At 38.2% G+C, this 26,238-nt stretch overlaps 1 protein-coding gene across 2 annotated transcripts in view; it reads left to right on the top strand.

The window, feature by feature from the left end:
* NFX1 (nuclear transcription factor, X-box binding 1) overlaps positions 1–26,238 on the top strand; it is a 95,260-nt gene that overhangs the window by 39,720 nt on the left and 29,302 nt on the right. For both annotated transcript variants that reach the window (XM_075212883.1, XM_075212882.1), the window contains exons 14-17: positions 1,240–1,359; positions 6,550–6,629; positions 24,002–24,232; positions 24,961–25,034. In XM_075212883.1, the coding sequence (XP_075068984.1) occupies positions 1,240–1,359; positions 6,550–6,629; positions 24,002–24,232; positions 24,961–25,034 (505 nt within the window). The remainder of the gene's footprint in view (positions 1–1,239; positions 1,360–6,549; positions 6,630–24,001; positions 24,233–24,960; positions 25,035–26,238) is intronic.

Raw genomic sequence — 26,238 nt, 5'->3', positions numbered from 1 at the left:
CAGTAATTGGATGAAATATGGAACAGTGTTTCTCAACATTCTCGCCAGTTACCTCTAGTGGGTTATAGTTTGAGGAAAATATACCCAATTATATATTTATAATTACTGCTTATGTCAGGTTTATTCATCTAGTATGTTAGAGCTTTGTAAGGAGAGTATGTAGATTTATCTAGAAAATGCCAATTAGTACTTTATAAAGTAGTCCACTTTGGCATTTATGTGGTTTGACCATTTTTTTTTTATAAGCTTGATAAACTTTTTTATTATATCTCAGAATAACTAATAATCACAATACATAAGTCTAGTATATGAAAAAATCTGTAACTTTGTGGTGAGTTTAAAATATTTTATTTATTTTTTTAAGTGCACCTGACTAGCCCAAGTAAATGTGTTACCATACTATAAAAACTTGTTTCTCTGTGTGTACCATTTTTTGAATTGAGTGGAGATAGTAAAAAAAAAAATAAAAAAAATCAGATTTTCTGATTTTTCGCAGTAGCATTAACTATTTCAGGAAATGAGTGTGCTGATCTGATTAGTATCGCTACATTGAAATGGGAATGGAGGTAAGTAGTAAGCCACAAACTGATTGTTCACAAGTGGAAGGAGCTTGATACTCTGTTCTGCTGGTGTATTAGGGGAGATTCCATTCAACGTGATGTGTCCGAATAGTCTGCAGAGACACATCATGTCAATGTTGAGGATGGAATCTCTGCTCATTTTCCCTCACACCCCATAGAGTTGCACGGAAAAATGTGCCGAGATTCCTTACTGTAAATGGCTGGAAATGTTCGCCGCCAGACATTATGGCCAATGTAATCTCCCCCTTCATGTCAGACGCAAACCAAATGGATGCAGGAACTTTGTGGTGTGAAATGTACATTTTATATTACACAAAGTACATACATCCAACCTGTTTGTTTTGCACAAAACACATACAAACGGACTGCGCTAAACTTGAAATTGGAGGAATGAAATGCTTCTGGTTGTCTAATGAGGAGGTCAGCGAACATAATGACTGATGTCATAGACGTACATGTAACAAGGGTACACCTGGGAGTAGTCTTAACTTGCTCATACAGAGATGGGGGGCTTATACAAACATGATGCAAAAGAAGAAAAAATACATAGTTATATAATGTGCAACTCTCTATACTGTAAACTGCACGCTGCAATTATATCTGCAGTCCTGTGAGTGTCATTCGTAATTTAAATAAAAGGATTGTTTTTGTTTTTCAGGTTTTGATGAGCTCACTTGTTATTGTGGGGAGTCTGTGATTTTCCCTCCAGTACCATGTGGCACTAGACCTCCTGAGTGTAAAAACTCCTGCACCAGACAGCATGAGTGTGACCATCCAGGTAGGCACATAAGTATTGTCCCTTGTCAATTTGTGCTGTTTTGCCTCTCATATAATGTTTAACAAGAAAGGTTTGACAAAAGATAGGTGACATTTGTAAATAGTATAAAACGTTGGTTGGTAGTGCTATGTTTATTTATTGTTTGTGGCTATGTAAAGTTGTGAATGTATATATGTTTCTTGCGTGGATTTATACTAACCTAGCAACATACCTAAATATACATTTATTTGGCCAAACTTTTATATTATATAACCTAAATGGTAAAGTTACACACTACACTGAGTATAGTCACAAACCCTCTATATTTTTTTCCTAATAATCCATCAGAATATTATATATATATATATATATATATATATATATATATATATATATATATATATATATATTTATAGAGGGTGTGCACCCACACATGACAACAATTTGCAAAAAAGGAAAAAGAAAATGTGTGTACAGAGGGCACTCCATGGCTTACAAATTTCCCACATTTAAAACATGCATTTCTGCTTTATTGGTGTACATTAAAAATAAAATGTAAAAAGAGTGTTTTTCTGCTATCCAATTGGCTAGCAAAATATTGAACAGGAATTATGATACTAGAAATCCAGAAAAACCCTGTCAAAATAGCAGCTAATTGCTGCCAAACCACGTCACTCACTACTCCTTAAATAACAGTTGACTGGTAACCTATTTTTGCTGTTTATTTATCATATTTTTGTTAAGTTTCTGTTATTTGTTATAATATATGCAATGACCATATGGTAAAGGTACTTTAAACAGTGTGTGTGTGTCATGTCTGTTTGTTTCACAGGGGATTTGCTTTTATGGTTTCCCTCATAAAATCAGATCCGCCCAATTAAATTATCCTTATTATGATTTGGATTTGTTAGTGAATATATTAATCCCAATGCTGCTATACTATGCAGACTAAAGACTATCGTCATGCAGTATTTGTAGCCACCTTTCTGATGTAGATAGGAATTAAAGCAGCTGATTGCTACAGTCTATGTCCTAATGCACACTAGTCTCATTACATAATTATTAACCTGGGTGTTTATTCCCAGCTGCTATGTTAAGCAGATAAAAAGTTATGCAGCGTTTTTAGGCACCTTTTCAAAGCAGACAGGCTGCAGCAGTCAGATGCTTTGTTGCTATGTCTTGATACACATTAGCCTCATAGCATATTTATTACCCGTGATGTCTGTTCACAAGGGGTGAATGAGCTGCTTGAAGTACTTTCCCTGTTATTTGTTTACCAGAGAGGCACACATACTGTATTAGACACTCATTCACTCTTCCTTGGTACAAGCTGCGTTATTCTGACCATATTTTCTAATCAGACAATTTGGTCAGTGTGTATGTGTGTGTATGTATGTATGTATGTATGTATGTATATATATATGTATGTATATATATGTATATATATGTGTGTATATATATATGTATATATATATATATATATATATATGTATATATATGTATATATAATAATGTGTAAAACCGAAAATAGATACAGTAGGAGCTCTACTTAATTCGGTTGAAAGTCTCTCAATATACAGAAAACATTCCACATGTACAGGTGGCTGCCTCACTCACAAAGGACCGGGTGGTAAATCCAGATATATCTAAACGAAAGGAGAAGGGATAGGCAGCTAATAGTGTTTTGCCTACCAAATATATATAGGAACATGCGCACATCAGCATGTCTACTGTGCAGGTCCTATCTGGTATACTTCTTAGAGGTATGGAATCATCTCATAAACCAAGAAAACAGGAAAAAAATTGCATATAGTGTAGTAATATAATATATTATAACCAATGTGGATCCCACCACCACACTGCACACTCCCCTTGTGATTAAGCATACCAGAAGTATAAAAAGACAGCCTTATCTGTGACTCTTATTGCTTGTTCTTCAATAATGTCCTACACTTGTGGGCAAAGCAGAAAAACAACATATGGTGTAGTATGTTCTTACAAAGGCTTTATTACTCAGGTAAAATCACACTCGCATTATAACAAATAAAATATTCTTACCTGTAGATAAGGTGGTACAGCAGAAGCATTCCTTCCGACATTACCACGATGTACAATTGAATCCCAATAATTGTGACATTTAAAATAGGGTTAGCTGTAGGTCAGCTGATACAACAGGAATATTCCTTCCAGCATTATCACAATGGTTTAGATAAGTCTCAATACTGTCCAATAACCTGTTACTGGCTTGTAAACGGTCCACAAACAATCCTTAACGTGGTTCGTCTTTACAGAAAACTTAATCAGGAGATATATGGGCATATAAATCGAGAGTATTTATAGTATCCATCGCCATTTTGCGCATGCATTCCCGGGATACCAGTTCTTACTACGCTAGGGTCAAAGCCCGGAAGTTCGGGAAAGAACTTTATCAACACATCTCATATCGACAATTCTCACGTAAAGAACTGGAAATCCTCCAGTGGCCATTTTTCTTATTGGCATTTGCTCTATACATATATCCACTAGAAAATGGGCAAATAGACATAGAGAACTCCATAGGCCATAGCTTTACCAACATATACTATACAGACATATATGCAGGGGTATATAAAAATATATATAATAAATGTACTCAATGACTGATTCTTATTATACAAACTCCAAGGGGTGCATTACCTTTTAGTTCTAATGTATAAGGAATTTGTATTGCCATCGATATGCTATTAGTTGCTGACAAACTAATATATACAATTATGTCCATAACCATAAATTTGACCATACATGTAACATAAAAAAATAAGCTAAAATCATTAAGGCATATTAGAAAATTATTAAATAATTATCTCACAATCTGAAATGTATATAATAACCTTTGCAACATCCCCTGAAATATCTTATACATCTTACAGTACAATTCATAAAAGTTTGTACAAAGAATTCTTACAATTTCATAGCCCTCATGAGAAGAAAATATTATTTGAGGGCATTGAGAGTGAATTACAAGTAAAGGAAACTTTTTTTATAGTAATTTAAGGATAAAGAAGATTTTAAGGTCAATGAGGTGGTATTGAATTAAAAACTTGACCAAATTGAAAATGAGGTGATAAAGATTAAAGAAAGGATAAGAGATTATGTACTGAAAAAGGTTAAAAACTGGTCAAGTTTCAATACTAATAAGAAATATCAATCTAATTATACCCCTGAGAGGGTTACTCATTCTAGTAGTTCATGGAAAACTGTATGACAGAAACACACCAAGTCCCCTAACTCTATAGGAGATAAACAAGTAAGTTTTGAACATTTGACTATAAATAGGTTCTCAACAGTAGAAAATAATGATTGCAGTGATAGTGAGGATTTTTTATCTTCAGGATTTACACCCCGCAAAAAACTATTACATCGGAAACACACTCTCAGGGAAAATATAAGAGTAGCTTCCCCTTTAAAACGTCTTCTCGTAGAACACTAGGGTCACATGGGAGGGATACGATCCTACAAGAGAAGATGCCTATAATTAACGGTCTATTAGGTAATGGGATTTTTAACCTATCAAGTCATGTTTTATCTAAACAAGAAGTCTGTACTCAGTAAAGGTTTGTCGTTTGCACCTACAACAAAACCGAATAGGTTTCAACTCTATATTGATATTAATAAATATGGGAGAAAGCTCACTTTGAAACAACATTTTGCCAGGAGTGAGAATAGTTCTAAATCTGGTTTAAAAATGCCTTCAAAGTTTTATCCCCTTGAATCTAAATATAGTTATTTAACTATTTTTCAAGAACTAGTCACTCAGGATCTATGTCAACAGGACTATAGAAGTCTGTCTAATAGGAATCTTAGTTAGAAACACAGGCCCTTAGAGGTCTTCAAAGTAATGAAAGCGTGGTCATAATACCAATACTTAATGGTAACTAATCCAATTATTCCAATTTTATTTTTTTTTACCGAAAAATCAAGTCTTGTCAACTCCCCAGGTAGTCCCATTATAGCGGGCATTGAATCTCTTACCTCTCATCTTTCTAAATACGTGGATATATTTCTTAGAAAATATGTGACAAGTTTACCTTCATATCTAAGAAACACTACAAATGTGTTACAAATATTTAAGGAGTTAAAATGGACAGCTGATTATCTATGTGTTACAATAGATGTGCAGTCACTGTATACCTCGATTCAGCATGAAAAAGGTATAGAAGCATGTAAGAAATATCTTGATTCAGACTGTACCCTCACAGAGGCCCATAAAATATTTCTTTGTGACCTCATAAGGTTTATATTAACTCATAATTATTTAAATTTTTTAGATGGCTTAATTAAAAACCTGTGGGACCACTATGGGTACTATATTTGCACCTAGTTTTGCCAACCTACTAATGGGACATTGGGAACAAAAGTATTACTGTATCAGAATCTGTTTTCTGAAAATATCTTATACAAGAGATATATATTGATGGTCTGGAGAGGCGATGCTGACTCATTGCAACAATTTTTGTTATATATAGGTAATAATGAGATAAATTTACAAATATATATATATATATCTATACACACACACACACACACACCGTGTAATTAGTTATGGGTGACATTTGCAAAGCACATTGATAGACATGAAAATTGTTGAAATTGAGATGACCTATGTAGAAATCCGTAGGTATGTCACTTCTCTGCATATGTTTACGTATTTGAGCTACAAGCGCAACCATCAATTAATACACAGATAAAATCACAGTTATGTAAATGTATGTTTTGTCACTTGCTTAATCAATGAATATGTGTATGATTTAAAGGGTGCTGCTAATCTGGTGAGGGGCCCGCACATAGCTGTACACAACCTTGTGTACGTGTCTACATGTAGAACTGTGTGGAGATTGATTAATTCTTAGCAAACTGGTAACAGTCTTTGAAAATTGTTGTCATTTATTTAAAGTTGACATATATGAGGAGATTCAATTCAGCACAATGTTTTCCATGGAGACACATGATGCCGATGTTGAGGCTGTAATGGTTCCTTAACATAATGGCGGTAATGTCCCGCTAATATTTATGTCCAGCGGCACGTGGCGGCCAATTGAATCTCCCCCCATAGTTCGACATTTTAATTTCCGCACCAAAGATGGGAAAATGTCTTTCTAGATTAATACAAATACCCCATGCTAATATATATTTGTTCATCTAATTTTCCTTTTTTTTTTTTTTCTTTTCCAGTTTTTCATTCATGTCACAGTGAAGATAAATGTCCTCCATGTACATATCTTACACAGAAGTGGTGTATGGGAAAACATGAGGTAAGAACCATTTACTTCCAATTAGCTTGTTGGGTCAGTCAGTGGTTTAGATGTGACCTAATAAAGTGCTGGAATGCTAGATGTATGGTGCAATGTAGATTATATGGTACATTGTTCCAATAGAGAAGATAGCCATGATGTCTACTGGCGCAAGAGCTACACTTTTCCAGTAGCAAATAGAGGAGCAATCTATAAATCAAAAATAAGAAAACAACTTTTTTTATGAGTTGTTGTTGTTATTCTTATTTAGGCTCAGGCTTCTAACCCAACAACTTCATTTAAATCTTTTCTAAACCATCCCACCCCAAACACTCTAGCTACTATCTGTGCCCAGGATCTTGTTTCCCATTTCAAGGACAAGATTGATAAGATCTGACTTGAAATCATCTCCCTCGACAAGCAATAGGCTCAATTCCTTTGTAGCAGCCTCTGACGCCCTCTCTTCATTCGATCCCACAAATGAAGAGGATGTTTCTACTGTCTTCTTATCTTCCTACTCAACCTCCTGTCCCCTTGATCCCATACCATCACAAATTGGTAGGTCCCTGTTTCCTGTCCTCATTCCACCACTAACTAAAATCTGTATCTCCCTCTCTCCATTTAAGTACGCAGTGATTTCTCTTATTCTGAGAAAACAAAATTCTGACACACACTCTCTCTCAAATTACTACCCAATCTCTCAACTCCCATGCCCCTCCAAGCTTCTCGAGAGAATTGCCTACACTCGCCTCACATACTTTCTTACAGCAAACAACCTACTGTATTTTCTTCAGTCAGGCTTTTGCTGTCAACACTCCACAGAGACTGTGCTGACTAAGGTTTCCAATCATTTCATCACCGCAAAAACTAAAGGCCATTACTCTCTTCTGATTCTCCTGGATCTCTTTGCAGCATTTCACACTGTTGACCACTCTCTCCTCATACAAACGCTACAATCCTTAGGTCTTGAAGGCACCGTCCTATTTCTGGTTCACATACTACCTATCTAATCGCTCTTTCAGTGTTAATTTCTCTGGATCCACTTCATTTATCAGTTGGAATACCACAAGGCTCAGTCCTAGGTTCTCTGGTTCATATTTGGTTCATATTTGGGGGGCAGAATCAGGGGCTCATTGTGGCTGTCTCTGACGCCCGTTCCACAATATTCCTTTCAACCCCATCCCCTCCCCCCTTCATCTACTATAGTGCTGCTTCAGCAGCGCTAATACAATTAGGGGGTCTGCAGCAGTTTCACAGCTTGGTCCTATTGGGCTGCGGCTGGAGGCGGTGTTTTATTTTGAAGGGAGTTTGTCGGTATCCATTGCCGAGTCTCTCACATTGTGTGGATAATTGGCAGCGATGCTGCATCAGTGGTTCTGGAGTACGGGCAGTGCGCCATGTCTGTTGAAATGGCTCCCCTGACCCACGCTATTTTTAATTGAATCATTAAAAAAAAAATAATAATAATTATACAGAAGTTACATCGGATGTTACACTGCTGTATTTCTGGAGTCAGTGGGGCAGCTGGGATAATAGTACAGGATCACATGTTCCTCTGCATTCAGCGCATACAGGTATGCATGTACCTGTTGTCCTCCAAGATGTTTCCTACTTAAACCCATAGTCAGGTAAGGGTGTGTCCTGCGAGACCCCATTTATTTATTTTTTTATTTTTTTACAGCATCACCTGGCTACATGTGTGCAATTGTGCGCCAGTGCAGTTACTGCATGGCCTTTCATAATTATTTCATAGTAAGTTACAGACATTGGGGGGAAAGAGTGAAGTCCTCCTTTGTGGTACTCGTGCAGCATAGATTGCAACATTATAGTGTGGTATTATCTTTATTTAACTCTGTTAATCCTTATGTAGGATTTGAAATAGTTTGAAGATACTACCATGTGTTTTATGTACTAGTGGCATATATATTTCTAGGTCTTCTATTTCAAATACCAATATCATATATTTCCCAAACTATATATATATATATATATATATATATATATATATATATATATATATATATATATATATATATATATATATATATATATATATATATAATTTTTTTTCATTCAAGTATTTTTCTTTAAAAGCCGATAGCAATATAAATAAAAAGAATTATGCAGTGCATAGTATGGACTGTCCGCTGCTTGGAGCAGGGTATCGAAGGTGCTCTGGTGGCTGCTTCGCTGCCGCCCCACTGCTTCCGCTGTGGGATACCTCCAGGGAACCGGCGTCCCTAGCAGTGGCTTTACAGCTACAGCCGCTGCTTCACTGTGCACACAGAGGTTGGCAAAGGGAGGGTAGAAGACAAAGTGTGCCTCCTGGGTGGCTGTCTTACTAGAGGCAGCCGTCGGCATACTTAGGGGGCTTGGTCCAGTAGCGGTTACACCATGGTGTAAGCCCCTGCTAGGCACAGGATTACTTGAAGGTTCTGTGCTGCAGGACAGCTGCCAAATCAGTGATGGGCCTTTGGGGGGGGGGGCGGGGGGGTAGTGCTTCTTCCCTCTCTCTGCACTTCCTCCTTGGTGGTCTCTCACTCATTGCGTATGCAGACACCAGAATAGAAAGCCAATTTACAGCTCCAGTTTCTCCCTTATTTATTCTGTATCTGTATAGGCTGGGCTGACGTTTGTGTTTAAGTTCACCTGTGCCGTTGAAACTCTAAATGGCTGTCCAGATGGTCAAGCGTGTACGCTTGGTGTGCAGTTTGCCAATCTGGAACCGCAAACTGGGTGGTTCTAGTCGATTCCAGGATACCACTTCGGGTCAGTCAATGTCCAGTGTTGGGACTTGGCTTCAGTAGGCGATTCTTGACAGATATTGATTTTTGCAGTCTCTGCTCTTTGGACTAAGTTCTGCCAGCTGCTGTGGAGCATAAAAAGGGCTTTGAATTCACTTCAGGTTTTTTTTTTATGGGGGTGTTTTGCTTGGTTCTCAGCTTGACACCATCTTCGTTCATGTAATGGAAGATAACAGTACCTCTTCCGGTGGCGAATCTGCAAAACTGTTTTGTTCCAACACTCATGTTCCTTGTATTGGAGTTCTGGCTGTAATAATTCTAAGTTCAAAAGCTCCCACTTACTCTGTTTGGTCTGCTGTTTCGTCTTTCTCCTGCACGGTGTCTTTTTTGTTTTTTAGGTTGCTACAAAATTACAATAATTGTGGATCGACCTTTCTCTGTTTAGGATTAGACCTTGGTAGTAATAGATGGCACCCCAACTGCAAAAGTGGCATCTGTTTTTACGCCGGGTTTTCAAGGGCTGTGGGCCCTGTAAGAATGCAAACTTACATTCACGGTAACGGGACTGCGAGTGGTGTTCAATGTTTTATACAATCTCCAACTTTTGCTGCAGACAATGCAGGTAATAATACTTTCGGACAGTGCCGCAGCGATGCCATACCTAGATACACCAGGGTGCCGCCAAGAGTTTATTTGCCGTGAGATGGATGCACTGGTTTCACAGTGGGCTGCAACTTACATTCGGCCGGTCATTGGAAATTTGTTCATAGAGGGGAAATAATTTTAAATCTGATTTCTCTGCAGGCACTCTTTGTCTATCGGTATCTTGCATCTGAGGGCCTTGATTAACATAAGCATGACCTTTGGTTGATCTAAGGCAGCTTGGTGCACCAACACTCTTCCCATGGCCAAGGAGGGTGCGTCGTGGCAGATTTTGCTATGACTAGATCATTGATCATAAAGTTATGATCAATGATTTAAGGGTTGTCTCAGCATGTGGTACAGGCCATGTTTCGAGTTTACTAAACAGGCTCAGCTTATATGTTCCTTCTGTTAAGAATACATGTATTGTCTGCTGAGGTTGCTTATGTTCATGCAGGACAGATTGCCTGCTGGATTACATTAGTTAACCTTCTGGTCAGGTGTCGCTGCATCTTTAGTTTTTAAATTAGTGTTTACTACTTACAGCATTCCCTATTTGAACTTTTAGCCATGGTGGATTTGAAGTTTCTGATTTGGGAAACAGGTTTTCCTCTTAGTCATCTAATTGACTAGAAGAGTTTCCAAGCTTGCGACAACATTTTTAAAAGTTTCTCTTTTTTTTGTCCATAAAGTTAAGGCAGTGCTTTGACCTAAGCCTTCCTTCCTCCTTAAGGTTGTGTAAAAAGTCTCTTCATCACAGTCTTTGGGCTCATTCCAAGAAGACTGGATTGGTTTTCTAAGCGCCGTTGCAAGGTGCTTTGATTCAGCAACTGTGTCGGGCGGCCACAAGTGTACCTTTTCACTTGTTTTACTCGTGTTTTCATCTGCAGATGCCAGTATGGGCAGAGATGTGCTTAGTACTGTTTTTCTGAGTGTCCCAACCCGTAACTGCAGCTTTTGGATGTCCACGGTGTCCTCCAATTGGTTGTGAGCGAAAATAGGATTTTTATACTTATGTAAAATCCGTTTCTCCTAGTCCATTGAAGAACACTGGGCACCCACCCTTGAAGCTCTGATTCCTCTATTTGTCCCCATTCCTTTAAGGCTTAGTTACACATAAACTGAGGCTTAAGCAGGAAGTGGAGGTATAGAGGGGGAGCACCTAGGGCTAGCTAACAACTTTCTTAATGTGTTGCACACCTATCTTGCATATTTTATATGTCCCCGGTGTCCCCGCAATGGACTAAGACAGGGGTGCCCAACCAGTTGGAGCCTAAGAGCCAAAAATTACCCATAGATACGGCAAAGAGCCAACTTTACCTATTACATATGTGTGCATTAAATATACATAGTATAAACATGCGCATATATAGCGCACTCACATACACTGAAAATATAACATAATTTACAATATCTTGCTAAGTAAAAAATAAGATATTCAACATGCCAAAATGTTGATGATAATCAACTCAGCTCTTACCTTACAGCTGTGTACAGCGGAGGAGGGTTCAAATGATACTTAGGGGTATATTTACGAAGCTGCGGGTTTGAAAAGTCGGGATGTTGCCTATAGCAACCAATCAGATTCTAGCTTTCATTTATTTAGTACTTTCTACAAAATGACAGCTAGAATCTGATTGGTCTCTCCACAGTAGCTTACGCTGCTTCTGTATTCACAATCGCTGTGGAGGGAACTGTTGAAGTGGGGATAAAGAAAGACATGAATAACCAACATGCACCTCAGATCTCTTCACATTCCCACCTGACCTCACCACGTGCCCCTTACAAACACAGCAGCCTCTCCACATGCCATGAGATCTACTCACATTCCACACACATGCCACTCAGCCTCCCCACGTGCCCCACACATCATGCCACTCAGCTCCACAATGTGCCCTATACTTGCTAGTTACTCAGACGCTGGATCCCGCGCAGTGGAAGGAGGGAAAGCAGACTGCACATTCTCCTCCTCGTTCCCTGATTAGATAATAGTGATAATGTGACCTCCCTGCATTATGCAGAGGAGGTCATATGACGCGGCTGCTGTCAGTGAGCTGAGCTGTTGGATCTGTGGCTGTCTGCACCAAGAGCATTCCTGACAGCCACAGAGAATCACAGAGCCGGCTAGAAGCCCCAATTTTAAATTCAAAGAGCCACATCTGGCTCGAGAGCCGTGGGTTCGCCATCCCTGGACTAGGAGAAACGTATTTTACGGAATTATACAAATCCTATTTTCCAGAATACATGTATATCTCACACAAGACACTGCAAAAACTTTAATTCATGCACTCATCATCTCTTATATTGACTATTGCAATTCCTTCGTTACTGGTCTTCCCAAAATCAGACTCAAACCCCTACAATCTATTTTGCATGCAGCAGATTGATTTTCCTTGCAAATTGTTCTTTCTCTGCTTAGCCACACTGTCACTCTCTACATTGGTTGCCTGTTTTTCAACGAATCAATATAAAATTCTTCTACTTACATGCAAGGCCATCAACAAAATTTCGACATACATACATACAGACAAGTCAGTCTCAAAATATCTCCCAACTCAACACCTCCATCTTGCACAAGTTCTGCGTCTCTCTTCCACTCTTATCACGTCCTCCCATTCCCGGTTACAGGACTTTTTTCAGGCTGCACCCACTTTGTGGAATTCCCTCCATCGCACAATAAAACTTTTTTCTCTAGTCTTGAAACCTTCAAGCGGTCTCTGAAAATCCACCTCTTCAGACAAGCTTATAATAATCCTCAACCGCTCTTTTATTCTCCGTAGGTTACCTATTACCACCCTCTACACAGCTAACATAACACGACAACCTCTGTCCAACATAGTTGTGTGACTGAACATACGGCCCACTAAATACTTTTTAACCTTTGCAATCTAGCTGGATAAATATGCAATTTGATGTAGCACTTACCCTTGTGTATCAAACCATTCTCCCATATATTGTAAGCTTCATGCAGGGCCCTCTTACCGCTCTGTATGTATTACCAGTGTTGTTTTAGTACTGTTTGTTCACCTCTAACATGAAGCACTTAGCAAAACATACGTATTTTGTTAGAGAGGGTGGTGAAATCACTAAGTTCAGGTGACCATAGACTAGGATTCTATTTATGTAAACCAATTAGAACTTGCTCCTATCTTAATGTTATAGTTAAGATTAATCTTTAACTTATGTACATCTGAATATCACCACAAGAAGTGATATATCCTACTATAAGCTGCCTTTGACATTCCGCTCATTGCACTCATTAACAGCATAACAATTCTGATCCGTCTAAAATCTAAGCGTGTTTAATAAAAAAAAACTACACCCACTGTTGGGTCTGCCTGGCTTCAGACTCTAATAGGGTTTATCGACGCTCATTTGGTTGCCTAGTCAGGAAATGCATACAAACCCTCATTAAACCATTTTTATGAACAAGATATTGGAGATTAAATATAGACTATGCGAACTTTGTAAATCTTTTCATTTTATTTATTATCTTGATGAGTTCGTAAGACACAATTTTAAATGACAAAATGATCTCCTTTCTGTGAAGCCGCTTAATTGATAACAGCAGGCATATTAGGGTTTATTACCCAAAACAGCATAAAAAATATTAGACCAGTTTATTAATCATACCATTGGAAATTTCATGAACTTTTATAAATATCATGAGCTGTATTTATCAGACATATGAGAAACATCGGGTTATATAAATTATAATTGATATTTGAAACATTATCATCAAAAATATTCCACTATAAGCAGTCTGATAGTCCACGCACTGCATTAAAGAAATTCATTAACAAAATTGATATGCGTGAATCCGAAGATCGAATTTATTAACTAATATAGGACATTTTTAGTCTGTTTTTCTTTTAGATATAAAATGGTTCACTATACCACTGTTACCGTGGCGAGATTATAAGATACATGCTTAATTACCATATGACCTTTCATTGATGAAACCATTTAACTGGCATTAACGTGAATATATAGGATTGACTACCCAAAGAACATACAAGGATAACACGCCATACTATCGGGAACTTTTTCAATTCATACTAATATTATGGATTGTACTTACCAGATCTATGTGGTACATCGAGGTATATCGCTATTTTTTTAGGACCATGGCACAAGGTTGAATAAGGTGGTCTGACATTACTGATTATAATTACGGACGATCTCATTTAAAATAACATTAATCGGTATTCTTCAATACATTTGAATACAAATGCATGCATAAATGTCTAATTCTGTATCATGGGATTTCTGACACAGACCTTTTAGCATTAGAGGAGATTATTGGTATACGATATAAGAACTACTCTGAATGATGGATATTAGTGGCATATCTTAGATGACTGCCTATTTGTATATTTCACGGATTTGTATACTGCAACATAGTTACGGCCATACTGATTTGATACATTCATGTTACAATTGCATCAAGAAATGCAACAAGTATACAATCTTGTATGGATGAGCTACCTGTTCTTTATAGGAGCAGTTCATGTGAATGGAATTCATTATACATTAAATACTTATTAAATTTGAGTATTTAACTTATCATTTTCGACTGTATACCCCTGAGCTTTCACACCTCCTCACTCGCTTTTTAGGTTTTTAATTATTACTATTAAAATAGATTTTATTTGAGTGTCAATTATTTCATATCTAAGACTATGGGCCCTAGAAATATTGTTATTAGGTGTGCCTCCAGCAATTCGTATCTTTTCTTTCCTATTCTATTTGTGTTTGTTCCCAATTGTAAAGTGTTTCGAAATTTGCTGGCACTATATAAATGTATTATTATTGTATTGTAAAGCTGCTGGTCAGTGCAAGCTTACAGATTGCCATTATTTTAGCGAATGAGACCTGTCTTCACTTTCTCTTTACCAGATTTCTACGTTTGGAAGGAACAGTGGAGTTCACAAAATATGTTTAACAGTTATATCTATAAATGCTTGTTTATTGGCTGATGCTTACTACTTTTTGTATGAACATGACCAATACTCTTTATTCAATAACCCTTAAATATTTTTTGTAATTCTTTCATAAATGTTTTCTGGTGAGCATTTTATGTAGCCAATATGTTACATTCTTTATTTGCCAAGTAACAGTAGGTGTGTGACTCTGTCCATAACAAATATGTATTGTGTCTCTTTATGGCATATGGCTTAACGCCTAATAAAATGGTGAGCTAGCACATTCCAGTTAAACACAGATCTGTTGGAAAGAGCTATGTGTGTAATTATCAGAGGAAAGTTAATTATAGTTATTCCTGACTGACCGGAGCAGCAACAAGTCCCTATGAAAAGTAAGTGCATCTGTGCTAATACTAACTCAGCAGCCTTCATGGGTTACCGTATATACTCGAGTATAAGTCGACCCGAATATAAGCCGAGGCACCTAATTTTACCACCAAAAACTGGGAAAACTTATTGACTCGAGTATAAGCCTAGGGTGGGAAATGCAGCAGCTACTGGTAAATGCACAGCCTAAGGTCAGCATCTGTAATCCAGGTGACAGAAGTAACAAAACGCAGGAGACACTTACAGAATGATTTACTGCCACCCAATGAGGTGGTATCTTCTGTCAGTAAGAAAATGATATATATTACATTTTTTAGTGAAGGTGAAAGCTTTCAGTGTAAATCCTACACTTTTACTTGTAGAGATACTTTCACCATGGTGGCCACTGGATAGGAGTGTGCTATCTTAGCATGCAATAGCTGTATGCAAAAGTCTGGCTGAATTACTACCGCATTATAGCAAAGATTAATGGACTAATAAACTAAGCGTCAAATGTTTAATGGTTAACTGCTTCTCCGTCTAGATAAACACTGTAGACCGGCTGCTGTTGAAAAGGCTCACACATCAGATACTTATCAGTTATTTGCACAGTAAACCACGTCTTTGTACTCTAGCAGCTAGACTGGGATAAAAGACAATACTCCAACAGCTTACCGGTACTTGAAGTATTTAGTCTCCAGCCAATAGTCTTGCATCTCTGGCAATGATAATATCCCGATATATTTCTTGGATGACAATGTTTATTAAAGGAGTCTCGCTACCGCCAACGATGCTGATCCCCAGCTCGATGTAAGGGTTGGAGCGGTGAATTTCAATTGTAGCATTGGTTCAGTAAGAGAGAGAGAGATATTTCACCGTTGAACTTACCCCCGCAGTGGAACGCATGTGCGTTCCACTCGCAGGAAGTTTGGCATTTGCGGAACTTCCTGTCTGTGGAACGCACATGCGTTCCACTGCGGAAGTTAGGAGCTGAGGGACCGAAGACCAGGTAAGTTCACCCGTGTATAAGCCGAGGGGGGCTTTTCAGCATAAAAAAATGTGCTGAAAAACTCGGCTTATACACAAGTATATACGGTACATCATTTTAAAATACTTACCATTAAATTTATGGTTTCAGTCTCCAGTTTTGGCATTCAAATCATGCATACTCAAAATTCTCATTGAAGAAAAAAAAAATAGTGGCTGTGTTTTGACATTTTATTATGCATATCACATATGTGATACATGAGAGAAGATTCCAATGACAGAGCTATTTAAAGAAAGCGCAAAGTGGAACTGGGGAGCTTTTAACAAGTCTAAGGTATAGAAATCTATGGAATACACTGCATTTATTTAAACTCTGAATTTTGAGACAGGGTAGCCCTTTTAACACACATAGTTTATTCTGTAAAAGCCACTAGATGCTTTTTATTGGTTTTGAAATGTATAGTCAGACCAGGGATAATGTACTCCTTATGTAAATTAGAAATGTTTGAGATTTTAAGGCATGAAATACACAGGCCAAGTGCTTTCATACAGAATACAAAACTCCAATATAGTAATCTAATTTAAAGGTAGTATAATGTTTATGTAAGAAGTAATTATACAAGTAAAATTTAAAGGGGTTCACACAACATGACTTATGAAAAGCCAGGACTAAATTCTAAGAAAGTAAACCTTTTAATACCCCGTTCACACTACCCTAAAAATTCAGTATGTTGCCGGGGCTCGCCCTGACTGGTCGCCCCATGGCTCAGTGTGAACAGGGGTCCCTGAATCTGATGACCAAGGACTTTTGCAGGTTTATTCCCGGGTCAGTCACTGGTAGCCTGCAGTCTGAACGGTGCGACCCGGGTACAAAGGAGCTGATTGGGGGGATTAGGGATGCTGGAACATGATGTCATTTAAATGCTGCAGAGGACAAGGAGAAAGCATGGCAGATTGGCAAGTAGAAGTTGTTCAGGAGCATCTTGCAATCAGAGGAGAGGAGGAAATTCAGAAGCAAATACCTGGAACTGTAAAGGATGCCACAGCGTATATCAATATTGCTGAAATATTGACTAGCCAGGGGATAAAGCGCACCAATCAGCAGGTAGTGAACAAGTTGAAGGCACCAAGTCAACAATACTCAAAATTGCATTACCACATCTGCCTAAAAACTGGTGCTGGCCATATGGAATGGCCGTTTTATGAGCAGTGTAACATGGTGTTCGGCAACTCTGCCCTGGCTAATCCTGTTGCACTGTCCTCCTCAAGCTGCTGTGATGTTTACAGTCCAACACCTGAAAGCAGTCAATTAAGCGTGCCCTCACTGTTGATTAGTGACGAATTGCAGACAGAAATAGGTGCTTTGGAGTCTTCTGCTGTGAAGAGAAGTCTTCATGAATACGTCTGTAGACAAATTTGTGGAGTCACAACCTTCGCCAGTGACACCATCTTCCCAAGCAAAATAACCATTGCCAGCGGGACAACCTTCTCCAGCGACTGAGACCCGGCCATTGCATTCCAACAGTAAGTTTTATTAACTTAAAAAACTAGATGAAATAAATGAGATTAACATTAAAAAACTTTACGTAAATACATATTAAAACATCAACACCTATATGTTGCAACGTGAAGCTAGTGTGCAGGAGGGAGGCCTCAAGCACATATCAGCTTACAACACTGCTGTTTTATTTTGCAGCAACTTTCATTGTTCCTTGGTGGCCCTAATGTGTTTTGTTTGTTTATCCCATTACTAGTTAAACAATGTTCCGCAACAGAAGAAGAGGCTCACAAAGATGGAACAAGCAACAAAAGCCATGACCACAGTAATACTTGAATAGCTCAAGGAATTGGGTATAGCTATGGAGGTGCGAGAATACGTACGTCGTCTCCAATGCTTGTTTGATAATGAGCGCAGGCTGCAGAACTATTTCCTTATCAGAATAATGGATATACAGGAGCGGATTAGCAGAGAAAACGGAGAATCTAAATTAGCATTCCTTAATCAACTGTTGTCAAGAGTTCAAGGGTCTGCACAGCCTCAACCAAACTCTTCATACCACCTAGTTGGCACTTACCCCTTATATAACAGAGGGCAACAATTTTTTCCCACAGACTCGGGCATGTCACTAAAAACCCCACATCATCCGCAACAAGTTCCTCCACATATCGCTTAGTACCCGGCTGCTCCAAATAACGCTAAGTACCCCCATTACCATCCGCTATAGGTGATGGCACAATATATTGTAAAGTTCTAATGTTTGCTTGTTTGTGACAATTTTAGTTATAATGTTACCTATGTTTACAATGTTTGTATCTGAAGCGCTGAGACAATTGTTTACCTAGCAGTAGTTTTGTTGGCATATGTTTGTTAAAACTGTCTCTATGTACATTTATTGTTTTAAGATATAAAGTACAGACCTTTGTAAACACACATACTTTTTTATTTATATTGGTACATATGACTAAATATGTAACCAACAAAAGGATCATTGAAAGATTTAACAAAAATATTTTTGTTCTAGTTACCCTTTGTCTGCTCTACTCGATTAGTGATAACAGATTGGCTGTGATGGTTGTGCGAATCACTGCTGAGCAGGTATTTGTACGATCACCCTCAGATGTCACTGAATCTACAGAAAGATTAGATAATTCAGACTCATGTATGTTCCACTCAGGTAGCAACTGCTCTTTCTGTATTTCAGAAATATGTAAAATAAAGCAAGCTGCAACTACATGAGGCAGAAGCTTAGTATCAGTCATTTCTCTTCAATAAACACCGCCAACATTCTTTCAGTCGTCCGAAGGCATTTTCTGCCACCATCCAAGCAGAGCTGAGGGTATGGGTGAAGCGAATTTGTTCCGCAGAAAATTACTGGTGCTGGGTGAAGCCCTTCATCAATCATCACCACAAGTGGGTACGGTGCATCCCCGATGTGTACTCTGATCTTCACCCCATTAACTGTCTTGGATTTCTGTGAAGCAATAAAACAGATTCACTTTTTAATAGCGCTGGTACAAGTATGTTCATGTGGTTCTCTGAAATACTTGATTTTATGCTTCACAGAATGCGTGCTCAATTTTATTTTTAACAATTCTTTCTATAGCGCGTTATGCAGTGCTTTACAGAGAATATTGGAACTTTGCAAGATCCACTGGTGTAGTGATTGTTGTCAATCTATAATACCTAGTACAAACCTCCCCACAAAACATATATATATATATATATAGGCTAGCCATATTTTACCTTCAGGACACAAATCGCCTGCATGAATGTATTAGCTTCCTGAGAAAAGTATAAAAAATATAGATACAGTCAAGTCCATAAATATTGGGACATCGACACAATTCTCATTTTGGGCTCTATACACCACTGCAATGAATTTGAAATGAAACTTACAAGATGTGCTTTCTAACTGCAGACTTTCAGCTTTAATTTGAGGGTATTTACATGCAAATCAGGTGAATGGTGTAGGAATTACAACGGTTTCTATATGTACCTCCCACTTTTTAAGGGACCAAAAGTAATGGGACGATTGACTCAAAACCTATTTCATGGACATGTGTGGCCTATTCCCTTATTTCATTATCAATTACGCAGGTAAAAGGTCTGGAGTTTATTCTAGGTGTGACATTTGCATTTGGAATCTGTTGCTGTCGACTCTCAATATGAGATCCAAAGAGCTGTCCGTATCAGGGAAGCAAGCCATCATTAGGCTGAAAAATCAAAACAAACCCATCAGAGAGATAGTAAAAACATTAGGTGTGGCCAAATCAACTGTTTGGAACATTCTTAAAAAGAAAGAAAGTACAGAGAGCTCAACAACACCAGAAGACCACGGAAAACAACTGTGGTGGATGACAGAAGAATTTTTTCCCTGTTGAAGAAAAACCCCTTCACAACAGTTGGCCAAATCAAGAACACTCTCCAGGAGGAAGGTGTATATGTGTCAAAATCAACAATCAAGAGAAGACTTCACAAGAGTGAATATAGAGGGTTCACCACAAGATGTAAACCATTTGTGAGCCACAAAAACAGGAAGACCAGATTAGAGTTTGGCAAACAACATCTAAAAAAAGCCATTATAGTTCTGGAACAGCATCCTATGGACAGATGAGACAAAGATCAACTTGTACCAGAGTGATGGGAAAAGAAGAGTATGGAGAAGGAAAGGTACTGCTCATGATCCAAAACATACCACCTCATCAGTGAAGCATGGTGGTGGTAGTGTCATGGCGTGGGCATGTATGGCTGCAAATGGAACGGTTTCCCTTGTTTTTATTGATGATGTGACTGCTGACAAAAGCAGCAGGATGAATTCTGAAGTGTTTCGGGCAATATTATCTTCTCATATTCAGTCAAATGCTTCAGAACTCATTGGACGGTGCTTCACAGTGCAGATGGACAATGACCCAAAGCATACTGCAAAAGCAGCCAAAGAGTTTTTTTAAGGCTAACAAGTGGAATGTTATGCAATGGCCAAGTCAATCACCTGACCTGAATCCGATTGAGCATGCATTTCACTTGATGAAGACAAAACTGAAGGGAAAATGCCCCAAGAGCAAGCAGGAACTGAAGACATTTGCAGTAGAGCCCTGGCATAGCATCACCATGAATGAAACCCAGCGTCTGGTGATGTCTATGCCTTCCAGACGTCAGGTTGTAATTGACTGCAAAGGATTTGCAACAAAGTATTAAAAAGTGAAAGTTTGATGTAGGATTGTTTAGTTTGTCCCATTACTTTTGGTCCCTTAAAAAGTGGGAGGCACAGATAGAAACTGTTGTAATTCCTACACTGTTCACTTGATTTGGATGTAGATTCCCTCAAATTAAAGCTGAAAGTCTGTAGTTAAAGCACATCTTGTTTGTTTCATTTCAAATCCATTGGGGTGGTGTATAGAGCCCAAAATATGAGAATTGTGTCGATGTCCCAATATTTATGGACTTGACTGTATTTACCGCTCTAGGGAACAACCAGCCATCTTGCTTCTACTCTGCAATCCGGTACAGACCTGAATTGGCCAGAGCTCTGGCGTTATGGGTGTCAAGAAGGCCAGCAAAGAAGCCACTTCTCTCCAGGAAAAACATCAGGGACAGGCTGATATTCTGCAAAAGGTGCAGGTATCTGACTGCTGAGGACTGGGATAAAGTCATTTTGTCTGATGAATCCCCTTTCAGATTGTTTGGGGGCATCTGGAAAAACGCTTGTCTGGAGAAGGAAAGGCGAGCGCTACCATCAATCCTGTGTCATGTCAACAGTAAAGCATCCTGAGACCATTAATGTGTGGGGTTGCTTCTCAACCAATGGAGTGGGCTCACTCACAATTTTGTCTTGGAACATAGCCATGAATAAAGAATGGTAAAAAAACATCCTCTAAGTGCAACATCTCCCAACCATCTGAGAACAGTTTGGTGTAGAACAATGCCTTTTCCACCATGATGGAGAACCTTGCCATAAGGCAAAAGTGATAACTCAGTTGCTTGTTGATCAAAAAATCGACATTTTGGGTCCATGGCCAGAAAACTCCCTAGACCTTAATCCCATTGAGAGCTTGTGGTCAATTCTCAAGAGGCGGGTGGACAAACAAAAACGCACAAATTTTGACAAGCTCCAAGCATTTATTAGGCAAGAATAGGCGGACATCAGTCAATTTGTGGCCCAGAAGTTGATTGACAGCATGCCAGGGCGAATTGCAGAGATCTTCAAAAAGAAGGGTCAACACTGCAATTATTGACTCTTTGCATAAACTTAATGTAGTTACCAATAAAAGCCTTTGACACTTATGAAATGCTTGTAAATTTTGCTTCAGTATACCATAGCAACATCTGACAAAAAGGTCTATAAACGCTGATGCAGCAAACTTTGTGAAAACCAATACGTGTGTGAGTCTCGAAACTGGTCAATGACTGTAGTAATACACAGGTTTGGCTGTGGGGTAATCATAGGGATGTGTGTCTCCTCTATGGCTCCAGCACACTGTGGATATCCGTTGCAGGAATCCTGTGATGGTGTCATCTAGTCGCTCTCCTTGAGGCAAGGAGATTAAGCGATGGTAAAGGGCTTTCAGCAATGACTTCATGCGCTGGAGTGCAAGCCGTGAATTTCCCTTCTCCAAACAAACAGGAGATTGTACGGTATTCGCCAGGGGTAGCATACCACCACAAAACAATCTCTAGTCTCCTACTTGGTGCAATTGTTTTTCTGCAGTTTGTGGTCTGTCTAGAAAGTGCTGGGGTGATGAGGTCCAAAACATACTGAAATGTCCCATGTGAAATTGTGCCATCCACTGCTCGTCCTCAAAAAATTTCCACAGTAGGCCAGAAAGCTTCTCCGTGACTGCGAACTCTGGTCCACATTCTTTGGTTAGTCACCGTGCTGAATCTCAATATGGAGGAAATGCTGGACCTGACCAAAGCGCAAGTAAAGACATTGAGTATTCTCCTTCTTTGCCAATCAAAGCTCCTCTTGGGATGACTGACACTTATTGCCAGAGCAGACCCGGGTTCAGTATGAACGGGGTCGACCCAGGCATTTCCCTGGTCTAATGTGCAGTGTGAACTGGGTCTGATTAGCTGACATGCTCTGTGACAAGGAAATATCCTGGGTTCTAAAACCCGGGATATTGCCTGGGCGGCAATGTGAACAAAGTATACTTTTAACTTGAAAGTTAAAAAATATATATACGGAGGGGCTCCTTCATCTCCTTCTATAAAGTTTGGTTCCCATGTGCTTCATATTATAATCAACCTCCACTCCAGTACTCTGGTGCGGAATGGATTTGATAGGCGAGTATAATCCTTTCTCGTCTGATGCGTGAATCCTCAATCCCCCATCCCTTCCTGGGTTCCCCTCCCATTTCCCTTTTTCTTTCCGCTACCTTACGCCCCCTACACCCTATAGCTTCAAATATTCCATTGACATCTTTAAATACAAAAGAACTGTGCGAGTGTTTTGCGTTCTGTTGTGTGTAAAAATGTGTAATCTGTTACCGATAAACCTTTTGAGACTCTGTAATGCCTTTTCAGTGTAAAAAGATGTTTCCAATAAAAAGTATTTAAAAAAAACTATATATATATATATATATGTATGTATGTATGGAAAGTCCTATTTATGGCCACCGATACGCAGGCAATTTTAGTCCCATATCAGATGCGCTCAATTAGATTGGCAATTGTATCACTATCCGAGCTTGAGGTATGGATCAGTCTTCTCTATTCTAAATTGTCAGTCCATAAAAAAGAAAATGATTATAAAAATTAAGTAAAATATTGTTTTCCATTTTCTTACTCTAACTTCCATGTGTACATAACATAATCTTTAAAGTTGTTAGCCAAAGTTGCTTTACTTGCAGGAATTTGCATTCTGGAGCAGTTCACAAATACACAGAAAAATATTCTAAATATGTATTAAAATATATCTTCATTAATATCAAGAAATGAGGAATGGCAGTTGAAAAAATACAAAAAGTTTATATTAACTTTCTGGTTTCCACTTTTTTCAAGGCAGGGTATTGAAAAATTGATATTTGATGCTACAATAAATCACTTTTTAATTTTTCAAGTCAATGAGTGCATTTATTTACTTTTTTTATGTTATTTTTTTATACAATTTTTAATGTGCACCTAGGCCACTTATTGTTTTGAGTCATTACTTTTGTTTGTTATTTATATTGACCATAATAATGCAGTTTTGGTATGTTAATATTCTTGTACATTTTCTTTACTACACAGCTTAGAAACAATATTCCGTGTCATCTCACGGATATCTCATGTGGCCTGCGTTGCAACCAGCTTTTAAAGTGTGGAATGCACAAATGTAAAAGGATCTGCCACAAAGGCGAGTGCCTCATAGATGAAGACTGTAAACAGCCCTGTAGCCTTCCAAGACCAGACTGTGGGCATCAGTGCTTAGCTTGTTGCCATCCCTCACAGCCATGTCCACCTTCCACTTGCAATGAAATGGTAATTACACTTTAAGTATTACAATAACAGACAAAGTAATCTTGTTGACTTGTTTGGCACATGGTATTTCATGACCACATATGGGGTAGTTGTTACACGGTACGTTATTCCTGTTTATTGAAGTTATACCTGAATATCGAGATATTTGCTCTTAGATAAAAAAAAGTACACACATGTACAAAACTGGCAGAGGACCCTACAAAGCCCATTGGATTGCATTTCTATTACCCAACATTGCATCCCATTTTGCACAGATTTAATTCACAATCTGTTTTGTTCTCTATTTTTATTTTTTGGGGGGGGGGGGGGGATGTTAAATTGGGATTATTTTCAAGTAATATTTAATAATTTTAAATAAACAATTTGTTACCCAGCTGTTTCTTGTGATGTGCAAATAATGTAATACAGTAAGTGTTCTGCAGTTCAGGATTATGTGCTTACCTTATTGTGAGACTACTTCTCATCTAAAGAATTATAGAGAATTCACTAGTAAGTTTTGCAAATTGTAAGACTAAATTGAAATGGTGACACTGTGAACCGTTTGCTGCCATTAGATGCAAAGTTACAGATAGTTTCCTTTCTTACGTGAATATGCGTGATCTCAGGTCATCATTGATGAAATCCATACAGCCATTTGTGTGGGGACTTACTGTTACTTGTCTAACTTACCACATGAGACAACAATAGAGACATCCAGGCTGTGCTAATACCTCTCCTATGCCCATCAGGTAGAACTTCAATGTGAATGTGGGCGTCGGAAAGACAGTGTGGTTTGCTCAATAGCTTCCTCTACTTATCAAAGGTTTGTATTATGCTATTTAATTTTTATGGTATGCTTTTATGTGATGTGATAGTTGCGCTTTCTTTACTTGAGAAAGATGCAGACAGGTTGATCCCCTTACATTGTAATATATACTTGACCATATTTTTCTGAACTGCTATTATAAATAAATCAGAATATTTAAAGTATTTGTCCAATTACAGTAATAACTGCAGCAGTAATTGAGGTTATCCAGATGTTGAACATTTACTGTGGATGAGCTACCCCTGTACTGTAAAGGTGTGCGTTATCTGGATTAATGACTGGTTTAACCCATTCCCATTGAAGTAAATTCTGCAAGTTACCTTGCCTCTCAAATGTGTTGGAAAGAGGAGTAGTGGGTTTGCTGATTATCCCACAATGTTGTGTCCTTTTTTTTTTTTTTTTGTATCTGGTAATACGTTTTTGTATTTGGATTAAAAGGTAACTTATCTCACCCCTCCGCTTTAAGGCAGCAATAACATGCATATTTTTAGACACAACAGCCCGTGTAACACTAGATTGTAATTAGCTTTACAAGTATATGTTAAACAGTCAGGTAATACAATATTAGCAGATGAAGAAACATGGCTGTGCTTGGTATATGTCCTAGACATATAGAAATATGGAGAAAATGTTGCCACAAAATATCCAGTGCAACTTTTTGTATACTCTCCAATGACATAAAAATTCAGACCATGGTTTAAAGTGAAACAGTTTTATTAGTCATCTTCAGTAGTATGTTTAGGTTTATTTTAATACCTCCCTCCATCATGGTATGGTTGTTGAACATCGTTTAGGGCAGGTATGATGAAAATATTTAAGAAAAAAAGGGGTACAACCGCACTAGGTCTCAAACCAAGTATCCTATATATAGATTTATAATTATCGGTATAATATAATCAGTAAATCAGCGGACTCGCTGAGAAGGTGCACCCTGTAACCGGAAATATACTGGTAACAAAAAGGAGGACAGAACAGAGGTTATGGAGCGGGGCACTCTAGGATAAGTGGTTGTGAGAAAATATATTTCATAAAATGAAAATCTTTATTGGTATGTATTAAAATAAAATAATCCTAGCAAAATAAAGCTATGCGAAATATTAAAAGAAAACAAAAACAGTGAAATTAAAAGTTGCAAATCAACTGCAACAATCGCTCTGTGGTCAAATTCTTAAGACTAAAAGATCATGTAATATGATGTAGA

The sequence above is a fragment of the Mixophyes fleayi genome, chromosome 5, assembly GCF_038048845.1.
Source record: "Mixophyes fleayi isolate aMixFle1 chromosome 5, aMixFle1.hap1, whole genome shotgun sequence".
Taxonomy (NCBI): Eukaryota; Metazoa; Chordata; class Amphibia; order Anura; family Limnodynastidae; genus Mixophyes; species Mixophyes fleayi.
This window is presented reverse-complemented; position numbering and strand designations above follow the sequence as displayed.